A 14329-nucleotide genomic window follows, 5' to 3' on the forward strand; every position below is an offset into this window, starting at 1 on the left:
CCTCGAAAAGGGCTTGTCCTTTGTGTGATCGAGTTAGCTTGAACCATGCGAATTGTTGCTTAGAATCCCATGTACGGCTTTTAAAACAAGCCATGGTATGTATCTCATTGGTTTGGTTTTGGTCGTCCAGCAGGCCAGAAGTCAAACAAATCCAATGCCTCGGATGTCCAAGGGCCTTGCTCCTTGGGCTCGTTTTTCTTGCCGGCTGCATGTAATGATCCTCCTGCTCGGACTTTGCGGGCAGTCAATGCAGTCGGGTCAGATATCGATTTGCGCAAGGGCGAATGGAGAGATCTTTTCCCGGTTAGCCTTTTGATCGTGGAGGGCGATTTGAAGCCCGATCCATCTATCATCTCATCAAATATGAATTGTGTCGAGTTTGAGGGCATAAACTCTTCGTTTGTTGAGGAATCACCTGGAGCGGCGGCTAGACTACAGGAAAATCAGTGTCATAATCTTGATCAATGGGTGAGTACATACTAACGGTTGCTCCGGGTTATTTGTGGCGGTTTCACGAGTTGCACTATCAGGCGGTGTATCTGAGGCCACTGGTGATGGAGTTCGTGAAGTGCCGGGTAACAAAGCGCTGTACATCAGTTTCCGGCGTGGCTTTCCGGTTCCCATGCGTAGAGCCGTTGTAGGTGCCCCAGGGCGCAGTACTGAGGATGGACGTGATGGAGGTGGCATTTTCGTTGAAGGTGAGATATTGGCCGTGGGTGCAACATTGACTGGGGGTGAAACATTGACCGGAGGTGGAACATTGACTGGAGGTGGAACATTGACTGGAGGTGGAACATTGACCGGGAGTGGAACATTGGCCGAAGACAAAACGTCAGCCGGAGCTGGAATGTTAGCCGGAGCTTGATTGTTCGCAGTTTCGATAGGTTTCACATAATTGTTGAGTACACGCACTGGGGGCTGTGGTGTAAATCGACCAGCAGACGGCTGTTTGGGTGCAATTGGAAGAGAGCTTCTTGGGACCGTCGGTGGCTCAGACCTCTGTGGTGGCATGGGATGTGAAACAGCTCTCGACTGAGTTTCGCGATTGATTAAGGTTTGATCCACGGGCAAGTTGTGTCGAGACCCGGGGATCTCTGTTTCTGCGGGTATAGTGGGAAGGGAACCTTTCGATGAGGGACCGAGGGGTCTTGTTGGTTGGATACCCTTGGTAGCTGTGCGGACTACCTCCTCCGGTGTCGGTAGACTGAAGGTTGATTCAGATGCAGTTAAAGCGGATACCGTTGAGAGTGAAGGAGGGTTGGGTCTCTGTGGCCGAGTTTGTTTTGAATGAGCTGTCGACCTCTGCTCACCATTTGCCGGGAGTATATCAGCCGAAGAATCACCCCCGGCTCTAGGTAGTTCTTTTGCCACTTGATTTGACCTTTGCTTCGCGGAGAGTCCCCGAGTTGAATCGGTTGGATCGGTCAAATCAATGACCTCGCTCTGGGCGTGTGAGCCTTTCTCGGCGCTTCGATTCACCACCGAGGATGTTTTCTGTCGCTTCAGTGCGCGTTCAGGTTCCTGAATGCTAGAGGCTGACTGCGGAGGATTTCTTTGCTCGTATGGAGACACTAAATGCCCAATTGGAGTTCTTTTAATGCCTAGCAAATCGTTAAGAGAGCGAAATGACTGGGACGAAGCAGAGGAACGAAGAGGCGTGGAGGCGGAAGTGGAGGCTGGGGTATAGGTAGAGGTGCGGGGGACTTGGGACACCGGGTCTTTGGTCTGTGGCGATCCCTGGCTAGATTTCTTCTTTTCGTAGAGTGTGGTGATGTCCGTCTCCGTGGTTCCCATGTTCTCGGTCACCTCAATCAAGACTCCCTTGTCCAACTCCATTTCGTCACCATCCTGCACTTCGTCGGAAGATCGCCAGTGGTGGTCGCCGATGAAATTTCCTTGGTCATCGTAGACCATGACACGTTTGTTGAATTTATGATATCGTAGGTAGCCATCGTGCCATCGTTTGGACTTGCGGCGTAGGTCGTGAGTGTACAGGCAGCGAAACTTCACCACCGAGGCAGTGACCTGCGGGGAGGTCGGGGGAAGACGCGTGGAGGATGACGGTGTGGACATCATAGTAGCATCGTGGCACCCTGAATCATGGTTGCATCACATTGAGTCGCGAAATGTAGTTTTAGTCGCGTTCTCGCGTTGAAAGTGGAAGCGGAAGTGGGAAACACGATAAGCTGATAAGGCAGAGAAAGGGATTGAGGATGAGAAAGAGGAAGGAAAGAAACGAGAGATATAATATATACCTATGAGTCTGTCTGTCTACGCGAAGACTTTTGTGTCACTACGCAACATAGAAAAGCCGTAGTTGAATATCTTTTTCTCACTTTTCCCTCACTCTGGCTTCATCTCACTTTTCCCTCACTCTGGCTTCATCTCACCTTTCCCTCACTCTGGCTTCATCTCACTTAATGCGGCACCTAGGATAGGAACCTAGAATAGGAAAGCCGTGGCAGAGGAAATATGGTACATATAGTGACCTAGGTAGAAAGCTCGGTCTTTTCGAACCGGTACAGATCCCAATGACTAGTCTGCCACTCCAGAACTTTCTCAATGGTTTTGGCACCGTATTAAAAGACCAATTATCTCTTCAATACCTCTTCTTCAAATCGACGTTCGCCCTTGAGCCCTGACGCCAACCGACAAGCGCAGGCCGGTGCCCCAGCCCCACCACAAGTCTTACAAGATTTGATACCCATCCATGGATACAGCAAAACATTACTCAGTCCGCAAGGCTGAGAGAGGAGGTAGAGCGAGCCCGTCAGCGTGTTCAACAATCGCATGAGTCGCTCGAGACCTATCTACAAACAGCAATCGACACCATGAACCTTTTACAGGCCTACATCACCCAGGCCCAGGGGACAGATGGGACCCGATCCGCTGCAGTACTGACCACTCTATCCGGATACATCAACTTAACAATGCAGAATCTGACCGCAGCCCACCGTCACCAGAGTGCCCTTTCACAACCCCTTGGCGCGCTGAATGTAACCCAAACTCGCCTAGACCAAGCTCAGATTAAGGCGATCAATGCTCTTCTAGCGCTCCTGACCGATCTCGTTACGCGTCCCGATGTACCTATCTAAGCAAAGAGGACTGCTTAAGAGGAGGATTCGGTTTTTTTTCTATGCATTCATTCAGTTTTCATACCGCCTCCGTCGGAGGGGTTCTTCCTCCTAACTTATATTTGTAACTTTCTTCTAATTCACCCGCTTTGTTAATTTTTCTATCGTATAGAGTGTAAATTTCATCGCCTTAGTATCAATTTAAATCTTCTGTAGTAGTTGCCAGGTTGCTCTAGCTTCTGGGAGCCATCTATTAGAGTCTATAGGAGGAGTCGCGGCCAAGGAGAGGCGGGTCAGATTCCGGTCTGACACTACTCATCTTCGTTCACTTAAGAGACCTCGTTACAACCGTGACCTGGACTTGGATCTGGGTCCTGACCGAACTCCTAGTTTGAGGTTTGAACTTTTTGACTGATGGATGGACCCGGACCTAGTTGTAGCCAACAACCCGATCTTTACTAGCCCTTTTTAAGATAGAATTAGCAGCACCTTCAACCATCTTTGGGGTATGTGAAATGTATACACTATCTAGGGTTTAAACCCAAGTAGTAAGTGCCTTTTCTTAAATTAAATCCAAGGATCTAGTTACAGTGACTGTTCATAGGTTTTAACACCCCTATGGCCCCACCCATATCCCGCCTATGTAAATAAATGTAGGTGGGGTGTTAAAACTTATGAACAGTCAGTCACTGTACATGCCCGCCTAAGTGACCGATTTCCCTGTAGAGGGGGCTGTCGAAGCCGTAGGGTGACTACGTACTCGAATGGGTACGTAGTCGGCGTCATTGTTGTCGGCGTAGTCGGAGGTGGTTATGAACTTGATGAACTTACCACAAATATCATGGGCGGAGTGCCGGCTGCCACGAATTGGTCAACTATGGCGGCAGATATGCACTAAGAATACTTCGTACACCCGAAAGGATATTAGCGATGTTAGGGAGAGGTTAGTCAAGTAATCATACCTTAATTGCTCTACTTTTACATTGGACGTTTGAACTAGCATTCTGATTGCTCGTTTCAATTGAACTCAGCTGACACTCGGTCAGCACCAATCTTGCAGTCTCTGCGGGGTAGATTTTCTTTTTCAAATCTCACCTCCCAACGCTACCAACATCTATACCAATATCCTTTCTCAAGAGTATCGACTCGACCATTCCAGCAAAATAATTCGATTGCTACAATCTCTATGGGTACTCCCGTCACAGCTCCGTTCGGCCAATGGAAGAGCCCGATCAGCTCTACCTTGCTTGGCGCTGACGGTGTTCAGTTTGAATCCATCGCGGTATGTTAAATGAATATCAAGATCGCTCATATTGCAACGTTTTAATGACCTCTTCAGACATCCAAGGGAAAGATTTATGTCATCGAGGATCGACCAAAAGAGCAGGGACGAGGCTGTGTTGTTGAATACGCTGGCCGTGAAGGACGCGATATCTTACCGGCCAAGTACATACTTGAGATCCAGCCATGTATGAACCTAGCTCTAATGATGATTCACTAGGTATGACGCTGGCACCAAAATTCATGAATATGGCGGTGCATCAATGATCGTTTTCAACGGACATGTCGTCTTTTCTGATCGTCAGACACAGGATCTGCATAAACTTGATCCCTCCACAGGTCATGTTGAGCAGATCACCAAGACAAGCACTGCGATCCGCTATGCGCCCACCTCCGCCACTGGCTCTTTGTCAGATGGCCAGGCAGATTCCGGGTGGATCTTGGCGATCGAAGAAGACCACTCCAAGCCCTTGCCCTCGGAAGTTCGGAACCGACTCGTCGCGGTCAACGTGCAATCCAAAGAGATAGTCAATGTCGCCTCTGGCGACGACTTCTACAGTGCTGCTCATTTTTCCCCTGATGGCAGCAGGATATGCTGGACCCAGTGGTCTCATCCAGATATGCCATGGACAGGAGCCCGCCTGTATGTGGCTAAATGGAAAGATGGCCAGGTCACAGACGTCCACCATGTGTCTGGTGTGCCTCAGAAAGAAAGTGTTAGCCAGCCACGATGGGGCTTTGATAACACATTGTACTTCACAAGCGATTGCTCGGGGTATTGGCAGCTCTATCGGTCTCACGTTGACACTTTGAAATGCGAACGGATGGCTCTGCATGGCTTGGAAGAAGTGGAATTTTCCCAGCCGGACTGGTTTCTAGGAAAGTAAGTTTGGTTTTGACTCGACCAAACGGCTGTTGATTTGATCGCTGACCTATACTCTCCTTTAACAGCTGCACGTACGTGTGTCTGACTCCAACTTCAATGATTGCGTCGTACACAAAGAATGCTCGATGGAGCTTTATACTGATAGATCTGTCGAACGACTCCTGGCAAGACCTGAATCTGCCAGTGACAGACACGGTTATTCTGGCAGATAATCCCCTCTCAGATACGAAAATAGCCCTTCTTGGTTCTAGCGAAACAAGCTTCAACACTGTTTTTACATTGGACCTCGCCGACACCGTCAAGCTCGATGCACTCAAGGTAGCTTCCGAGCTCCCCATGCCAGATTCTCTTGTTTCAAAACCAGAGCATTTGTCTTTCCCAAGAGTCCACGGTGAGAACTTAGAAGGAGTGGCACATGCCATCTTCTACGAACCTCAGAACCCAGATTATCAGTCACCCTCTGGAGCACTGCCACCCTTGATCGTCTGTGTCCATGGTGGACCAACGTCCCAAACCGGAGCTGGCCTGAATATCACGGACCAATACTGGACTTCTCGAGGTTATGCTGTTGTTTGGGTAAACTATGGAGGTAGCTCCGGATATGGCAGAGCGTACCGGGATGATTTGAATGGGCAATGGGGTAAGAATCCCACCCCTCTCAGTGGTAGATTCATTCAATCCCCGCCTAATACTGACTTAACATGATTAGGAATCCTTGATACAGCAGATGCTGCTAGCTGTGTGTCATACCTAGCATCCACTGGCCGAATCGACCGAAACAAAGTCGGCATTCGCGGCCAAAGTTCGGGCGGATACATTGTACTCCAAGCTCTTTGTGACTACTCCAATCTCTTTGCCGGTGGCAATTCTCTGTACGGGATAGGCAATGTTAAGGCTCTCTGTGAGGATACTCATAAGTTCGAGAGCCATTACGCATTTGCCTTGCTGTTTGATCCGGGTGCAGACGAAGACGAGAAAAATCGTATTTTCCGCGAACGCAGCCCCTGTTTCAAGGCAGATAAAATCACTGCGCCGTTGTTGCTGCTTCAAGGAGACGAGGATCCAGTCGTTCCTCTGAACCAGGCAGAGGAAATGGTCGAAATGATGACAAAGGCTGGCCGTGAATCTAAGTTGGTGGTCTTCCATGGAGAAGGGCATGGATTCCGGCAGGCGAAGAGTCGCATAGCGGCTGTAGAAGAGGAGGAGAATTGGTGGAAGAAAGGGTTGTTGAAGATTGATGCGGCGGATGTTTGAGACAATCAGATGTTATGAACAAAGTTTGAACCTTGCGAGATTACGGAAAATAGAGAGTTCCTTACTCCGTACTTCGTACATTGGAATACTTGGCATTGCCCCTATTGGAAAGCTGGGGCCTAAATACTGGCTGACTTCCAACGAACCGAGATTGAATGTGGGAAAAATACAGGCTATTTTACCACTAGACCATGACCAAAGCAAGATATCTGTTTAGGGCCTAGAGGGGCCATATCCTAGTCTGACATCGAAGTTAAAGATGAGTCACAACTTTTCCCATTTGCTACAACCGAGCACATTAGGTCGTCTGAATCTATCTTATATACTAAATAATCCCAATTCTAAGTAATAAAGGTGGAGATTTGTTCTATAAGTCGTCCGCAAAGGGTAGGGTGAACGGTGTTCTATAGTTAGCCGGGACAAATGGCCGAGAGGCTAAACCAAAACGGGCACGAGGTTGAGGGCGCCATGCCCAGAATGGAAGATGGCCGTTTCTGGCCCGCTCACTGTTGCCTAATTAATTATATAACTATGAAACCTTTGAAGAGCAAGAGTTGCCCTGCAATATACCACATACGATGTAGATGTAGATGTGGATGTGGATCACGTGAGAGCAGATAGAGTTCTGATATCAGCAGGTTAAGTTCATTCATCCACGGATTTATCAATTTCAAGATCAATTTCAATTTACATCTTCTTTATACTTCTGTTGTACGGAGTATACAACCGTTGTATTATAATTTGATGACCTCTCAGGTATTATACCTATATCCCTGTCATGGCCCCATGTACTCCGTACTCAGTATTGATGTACATATGGGATAAGATGGCCATTACCCCTGATTTAAGATGATTAACTACAACATACTCGTAGAGTGGATAAGGGGCTCAGAGCGGTGATTGACGTACCACTTTCCTAAAATGTATGGAGGGGGAGAGGGGGCCGTGGTGCGAGAGCCGCATGAAAGGCTGAAACACTTTGGGGCCGAGTTATGTGTCATGAGGGGGACGTTAAGCCCCCTTCCAACGTTTCTTCCAATGTTCCTTCCACATCACTTTACATTTACATTGGAAATTAAGATTGATTGAATTAAGGTTTATTCCTGTTTCAAATCCTGCTCTCGTGTACGACACGTTTTGTTATCACTCCTCTTTCCATATTTCATGCTCCCCGAGAGCTTTTGAGAGCTCCCTCATCGCCCAACATGCAGAACATGTCGAGGCGCTTTGGTCGCTTGACGACGAAGTCGTCTGCAGATGACAGCCAAATTGCTGTGCTTCTGAAAGATTTCGATGACGCAGATATGCTCCTAGGCAAGGTAGACAATGTTACCCCGATGACGCGCGTTCTGCCGCATTTCCTGATACGTGTTATTTGATCAGATCGTGGAATCTACCCAGGCCTGGCGCGATTCTTGGGTCTCTATCGCCACTCACCAGAGTCGCCTTGTCGATGAGTTCGACGGCCTTTATGGTCCTATCATTGGCTCTTCGGAAACCCCATCAAATCATAAAGCTGTGGATACAGACCCCGAGAGATTAGCTCGGACAAATCGACTGCGGAAGGAATACGATGACCTACGCACCGATCTTGTGAATGAACTCGGCGCTGTCGATACTCGCATGTCCCAACCGGCTGCGCAAGCGAAGGAATCCCTTGCGCCGATGAAAAAGACGATCAAAAAGCGAAATAACAAGAAGGTATCCAATGAAGAATGAGAGCCCTTAGTGGATTAGTTTCGCTGATCTCCCAATTTCTAGACCGACTTTGAAATCTCACAAGGACGTGTTGATAGCCTCATGAAAAAGCTCAAGCGCACCGATCGCGAAAATGTGAGCTTAGCCAAAGCAGAAATCGAACTTGCCAATGCGAAAGAGGTACAAATCCTAATGCTCAAGAACTACTCATAGAACAGGAAATACTAATCGCGATCTAGGCTTACCAAGCTGCCGACCATGATCTACGACAGCGACTCCCAACATTGATCGCTCTCATATTCTCCCTGACGCCATACATCCTTGAAGCACAGGTCGAGATCCAAAACAGCATGCTTGCCAACTATTACACAGTGCTTCACACTTACTGTGAAGAAGAGGGATTCCCCTCCCCACCAGCAGCTATGGAACAAGTTGTTCAAGACTGGGAGTTTGCCTTCAAACCCGTTCAAGGCGAAATAGAAACTTTCGGTTCTCTGACCCAAGGCAAGGCCATGCGTCGAGCTGCGGCCGACCAGGAGGTTAGGAAACGCCCCTCAATTGGAAATCGCCTTCACAGCGCTGCCTCATCGAATTCGCTCTCAGCTTCTTTCCGCCGGGGATCACAGACACCAGGATCGTCGAGCCAGACACCCTGTGTACCAGAATATCCTCCCTCTCCGCCCCTGTCAACAATTAGCCATAAGAGCAGCCCAATTCCTGTTGGAAACACCGCAGGGTCCAAGCCCCTCTCGACGGGCGGCGACTACTTCGACCCCCCTCGTCCGACATTCTTGCCAACTCCACAAGCCACTCCCATTCCATCAGGCGTGTCGAGATCACCCGCCGGCCCAAATATAGACTCTTTCCAGGCCAAGGTATCACCCATGGCTGCCGCCATAGGGAAGAAGAGACCCCCGCCGCCACCACCACCGGCAGCTTCCCGTCCCGTGTTTGTCACGGCGCTGTATGACTTTGATGGCGAGGGGAGTGGTGATCTAAGTTTCCGGGAAGGGGACCGCATTCGTGTCGTGCGGAAGACAGATAGCACGGACGATTGGTGGGAAGGCGAGTTACGAGGGCAGAAGGGACCTTTCCCTGCCAACTATGTTGAATAATGGGCAGTATTGGAAGCTTTGTAGAGGCCTCGGCTTATTGAACATCCATTAAAATGAGGCATCGGGGTTTCTTCGGCGGATGAGCCCCTACTTCAGTATTCAAGCACACGATTAATGAACCCCTGTTATGTCGCTTTGTAGTTATGGGTACTCCGTAATTTTGTAACTGATTTTGCTTCGCCGCTCATTTTCCTTCCATTCAGGTCACCATCCATCCACATTCCGATATTATCTCCATCGACTCCTGCTCTGTTCATGATGTGGAAACCAGGAGCTGTCCCCCTCCAGAACTCCCAGCCTCTGCCTATTCTACTTACAACAGATAATCCGCGCCTGCGCCAATGTTCTGTGAGAGACCATGGCCTCCAAGATAGTGACAAGATATCGTTTCGACGCAATGCAAATAGCTGAGTGTCCATTGCCTGGCTTTTCCGGAGGCCTGGAAAGAGGTGGCGAGCTAATTTGGCTATCGGAAATTTCTGGGGCCTTTTTATGGAGAACCTGCCGTCGTTGCGGGCCTTGTCGGTAATTATAGAGCCTTGGTCGAACGCAATAGTCGGTCAGACCACAAGACTCGCTTTTACAAAAAAATACTTCGCTCGCGTCCTTCAAGGTCACCGGCCCACATTCACGCATGGGGATGTTCAGCAGAAGAACATTATGGTCGTGGAGAATACAAGTCGCCCAGATGATCAAGGTGGGCGATCATTTGACATCGTACTGGTCGATTGGGAGAATGCCGGTTGGTTTCCTGACTTCTGGGAATGATTTTGTGCATCTTATCCCCTTATTTTCGAGTGGGAAGAAGACTGTCCTGGCGAGTTCAGGAATTTGTCCAAGTATGGCCCGCCGAGATAGCCATAATGCAACTGATTGACAATGATCTAGGCTGGTGAAGCACGTTTCTAACCATAATTTTTCTTTTTTTATAGAAAAAAGGCCATTCTAATACAGTCTAATCTTATCTACGATTCGAGGCTTTGTTCATTATACTTAATATCTAGATTTTGTATCTAGTCAAAGGATGGACAAAAGGCATTGTAACAACCTCCAGGGGTTTAAAAGGGTTTGTTCTCAACTAGGTCAAAGACGGCCTCTCGATAGAACTGTTCATTGTCCCCCTGCTTCGTATTTAAATAGCCTCGGAATCCCCCGTTAAATCTATAACATCAGATAGGAAAGCACTTCTCCATCATAGGTTCATCAAGATCAAACCAAACCCCAACTCCCCCCAAAGCTGAGTATATTTAGATCGAAGCTACTGCGACCCTCGATGCCATGGATTCAGAACGCCGGGAAGCCTTGAAGAACACTCGTACCATCTTCCTTTCGGACAAACAGCCTCACTACGAGAACCTCAGCACCCTGCCTGAATTGTGGTGGGTATCCGTGAAGCTTACCACCGAGGACCGTCTCTTGGCCGATGAAGAGTTGATGGATGTTGTGGCTGAGCGTTGCCATGCTGGAGACTGCGAGGTCACCCACCATGATGCCTTGCATCATCAGCAATCCCTTTATATCTCGTTCCCGGTTATGAACCCTGACAAGGACCTTGCCCAGCAGGGCTGGATTGTTATGGTTATAGGACTTGCTGAGCACTACCGGATGGAGATTGCTGCCGGACGCCTTTCTATTGATCGGAGTTATGTTTTTGGGCCTAGGGATTAGGGCCTGACAACAACGTGAGTGAGTTATTGATTTAAGGTAAGTCTTATTTAGTTGGTTCTTATTATATTGAATTTGAGTTTTCCTTTCTACTCTGTCCGAAAGTTTAGTAATTCTATCATGAGAACCGAGTAATGCATGTCGTAGTCTTTGTTCCATGCTATTCCCATCCATTCTTTTTTAAAACAAAGCATAATGATGTAAATAAGATTGAAAGCAAGAGTTTAGTATGAGAAAGGCGTAAATTATTTGAGATTCTAAGTGCCCGGGGGAAGAAAAGCAGATGTTAAACCGAGATGATGCAAAGAAAGCAGTCTAGATATAGCCGAAATAAAGACCAAATAACTATTCACATGGTAGCAGAACATTCTAGTTGAACTCCTTGGTGACTTTGACATTGATCAAATTGAGCCCAGGAACTGTCTGTCCATTAAAACAGTCTCGAGAAATTTCAACACTCTTCTCGTCAGTTTCGTGAAGCTCTAGTTGGAACTTGCGTACCACGGTGCCTATCACTGCGTAAAGCCACGAGTAGGTCATGCTATCATATATCAGTGCCACCGGTCTGGAACTGGTGAATGAACTAGAAGCTACGTACCTTTGACCCATACAACTTGAATTGCCCTTCGCAAACGGAACGAAGAATCTATCCAGTGCACGGACTTCCTCAGCAGGGCCCATCCAGCGTTCTGGAATGAATTTCATCGGCTCGGTATAGATTTCGGGGTTTCGTAGAATGGTATGGGTGGACATGCCGACAGGCGTCTACATTCACATATTAATAAAGCAACAGGATTGTGGGACCAAGTAAAGGGAATTAAATTCTAGGGAAGACATACCCCGGGCGGAATAGTCCATTTTCCGTGCTGTAAAGCTTCATCTGGTGCAATACGCGGAAGCCTCGTTGTCACAACGGCTGAAAGGCGTAGACCCTCTTTCAACACAGCAGACTTGCGGGGCTATTGTTAGCAAAATTTACAAAAGCATGAGAAAATTTATGTCGGCTTACCAGATAGGGAAGGCCTTTTAGCTTAGTCCAGTCTGCCTCGGATAGAACGGGGAAAGCCTCATCTAACTCGTCTTTGAGTTTTTGGTATGTCTCTGGATTCCAAAGGAGATGAAAAACAGTGATTGCCATCACTTGCGACGGTGCATCTGACCCGGCAATTATTAAAAACGACAGTTCGTCTTGCAGGCGTTTCAAGTCTTTTTCGTGGTCAGGTACTTTCTCGTTGGAGAGAATAGTTGGTATTATCGATTTCCCTTCCGGTTTTGCATGCGCAACTTCCACACTTCGGTTGATTTTCTATCCTTGATAAGCACATTCCAACGTGCCAAATAATGACCACACGTACCCCAGTGAATGGATGAATCCAAGAAAAAGGGGGAAACACCCAGGAGGCAATGGTAGGAATCTTGTATGCTAGGCTGTATAGGAATGGTAGATGCCTGATAAGAATCAGCGTCTCAAAGAGGCTGTTAACATTTCTTTTCCATTCATCTGTTACCTCCACTCTGTCCAAGTATGCATAACAATTCGCGGGGCCAAACACATATGCAGACAGCACGTCAGCGGCGAAAGAAGCAAAGAGAGAGTGCAAGTCGAAAAATTCTCCGGTGCCAATCCTTCTCGACATGTGGCCACAAACTAGATCCACCTTTTCTTGAATGACAGGCTGGAGAGCTGTAACTGATTGCGTTGAAAGGAAAGGACTCAATAATTTCCTCCGCTCACGATGAAGACCATGTGGCGCAGTCTCGAAGCTTGACAGGGGCAATCCGGTTTGAGTAAACGAAGGCAATCTGTCTTTTTTATTTAATGGCCCGCCGTAGACAGTATCGTAATAGCTGGGGTCTCTGATATGTATCTCGTGTGGATTGATGCGGAGGACGGGACCGTATTTGTCGTGTAAACGGTCAAGCTCGAACATGAACTGACCTCCTTTCAGAACATCGAAATAAAACTCATAGAGACTGGTTGCTGCTGCCAAGCGTGGACCTGGAAACCCGGCTAATGGAGAGAAGTATAGGCGATAAATAACCTTGGTGCCTTTATACGCAAGCAGTATATATACCAGCAAGAGTAGGTACCCGAATATGTCGAATGTGAGAGGCGCCATCTTTCGCGTAAATAACTTTGGGTTTAATGTGTGGACATGAAAATTTAGAAAAAGACAGGAAGAGGCGGAATGATTTTGACTTTATGTTATTCCAATTGTATTATTAGCGCTAGAGGAAGTGTAAATTAGGCACACTTTTTGTAGGTCGCGGCATACTTGAATTAGGAAATGTCTACAGATCCCACAATCCGATCTTCATACATTCGCAAGACATTTGCCGATCTTTGCAACATTATATGGTGCGTCGAGTGTAGTCGGTCACGCATCTCACCTTTCTGGGAAAGATTTCCCTAACTTTGAGGCAATTAATGCTGCGTTACCTCACATGTTGTCCCCGAGTAGAAAATGTGTGTTGACCACGAGCGATGTGTAACCCCATAAAGCACTGAGACCCCGTTGTAGCTTGTCATGCCGCTATTGGCGAAAGGCAGCTTGAATGCCGATGAGCTCAACCTAATAGGGACTCAAGAAGGGAGCAGTGAGACAGACAATTGCTTCCGACTCTGTACTCAACGAGGGATTTGATACCCGAGGTATCAACCTGGCGTCTTAAGGTCACACAAAAAACATTCCGAGGCTTGCGTTGTTGATCTTTAGCTTTGGATGCCGACAGTAAGCCCGGCACCCAACAATATGAGACTTGTATGGTTAAGCAACAGGTAGGGCCGACGAGGAATAATATCTTACATGCTCCTTGCATTCACAATACAAAGCAGACAACGTCTTTACCGCTTGGTTATACTACTTTTTATAGTAGGTAGCTTCTTAATAGTTAGTCTTCTTATAGTACCCATATAGTAGAGTACCACTCTTATTATTACTACTCTCGCTGGAAGGGCTGGACTTTTGTATCAGTATCACATGCCAAGGGGGCTTTTGGTCATTACTGGATTTCCGATTGGTCACTGCTTCCTCGATATCATATTGGCAGATTATTAGAGAAAGTGGACCTACCTGTAGGTATTGCCGCAAAGGGCATCCATCCATGATCTAGTATCACGTCAATACAATATCCATTCCTACCATCGATGCGAAGCCTCCACACACAACCATAATTAGAATAAGCCCACTCTTATTCATGCTTTACAATTTTGTACCGCCGCGATCAGGTCCCTTGATCAAGCGACGAAAAGTGCGCCGGGCATGTGACTTCTGTCGCCAACATCGCGTTCGATGCGATGGCACACTGCCATGTTCATAGTGCGTTAAACCCAGGGCCTCGCAACTCCCATCGCC

General features: G+C 47.7%; 5 protein-coding genes across 5 annotated transcripts; 3 read left to right on the forward strand and 2 right to left on the reverse strand.

The window, feature by feature from the left end:
- Window positions 1–104: 104 nt before the first annotated feature.
- On the reverse strand, window positions 105–2073 carry PEX2_073570 (DNA helicase ZGRF1-like domain-containing protein; the record flags this gene model as incomplete). Its single annotated transcript, XM_016744627.1, has 2 exons — window positions 105–432; window positions 485–2073. The coding sequence occupies 2 exons, from the start codon at window positions 2071–2073 to the stop codon at window positions 105–107; spliced, it is 1917 nt and encodes a 638-aa protein (XP_016600598.1).
- Window positions 2074–4260: 2187 nt separating this feature from the next.
- On the forward strand, window positions 4261–6495 carry PEX2_073580 (S9 family peptidase; the record flags this gene model as incomplete). Its single annotated transcript, XM_016744628.1, has 5 exons — window positions 4261–4356; window positions 4414–4520; window positions 4576–5238; window positions 5307–5881; window positions 5951–6495. 5 exons carry the CDS (start codon window positions 4261–4263, stop codon window positions 6493–6495), a joined length of 1986 nt encoding a protein of 661 aa, XP_016600599.1.
- A 1205-nt stretch (window positions 6496–7700) lies between these two features.
- Window positions 7701–9308, forward strand: PEX2_073590 (BAR and SH3 domain-containing protein; the record flags this gene model as incomplete). Its single annotated transcript, XM_016744629.1, has 4 exons — window positions 7701–7814; window positions 7879–8196; window positions 8257–8373; window positions 8433–9308. 4 exons carry the CDS (start codon window positions 7701–7703, stop codon window positions 9306–9308), a joined length of 1425 nt encoding a protein of 474 aa, XP_016600600.1.
- A 1278-nt stretch (window positions 9309–10586) lies between these two features.
- Window positions 10587–10976, forward strand: PEX2_073600 (uncharacterized protein; the record flags this gene model as incomplete). The annotated part of the gene is made up of 1 exon (XM_016744630.1): window positions 10587–10976. One exon carries the CDS (start codon window positions 10587–10589, stop codon window positions 10974–10976), a length of 390 nt encoding a protein of 129 aa, XP_016600601.1.
- A 366-nt stretch (window positions 10977–11342) lies between these two features.
- On the reverse strand, window positions 11343–12610 carry PEX2_073610 (cytochrome P450; the record flags this gene model as incomplete). Its single annotated transcript, XM_016744631.1, has 5 exons — window positions 11343–11514; window positions 11572–11738; window positions 11813–11932; window positions 11983–12279; window positions 12329–12610. The coding sequence occupies 5 exons, from the start codon at window positions 12608–12610 to the stop codon at window positions 11343–11345; spliced, it is 1038 nt and encodes a 345-aa protein (XP_016600602.1).
- Window positions 12611–14329: the final 1719 nt, after the last annotated feature.

Source organism: Penicillium expansum (assembly GCF_000769745.1).
Source record: "Penicillium expansum strain MD-8 chromosome Unknown contig254, whole genome shotgun sequence".
NCBI lineage: Eukaryota > Fungi > Ascomycota > Eurotiomycetes > Eurotiales > Aspergillaceae > Penicillium > Penicillium expansum.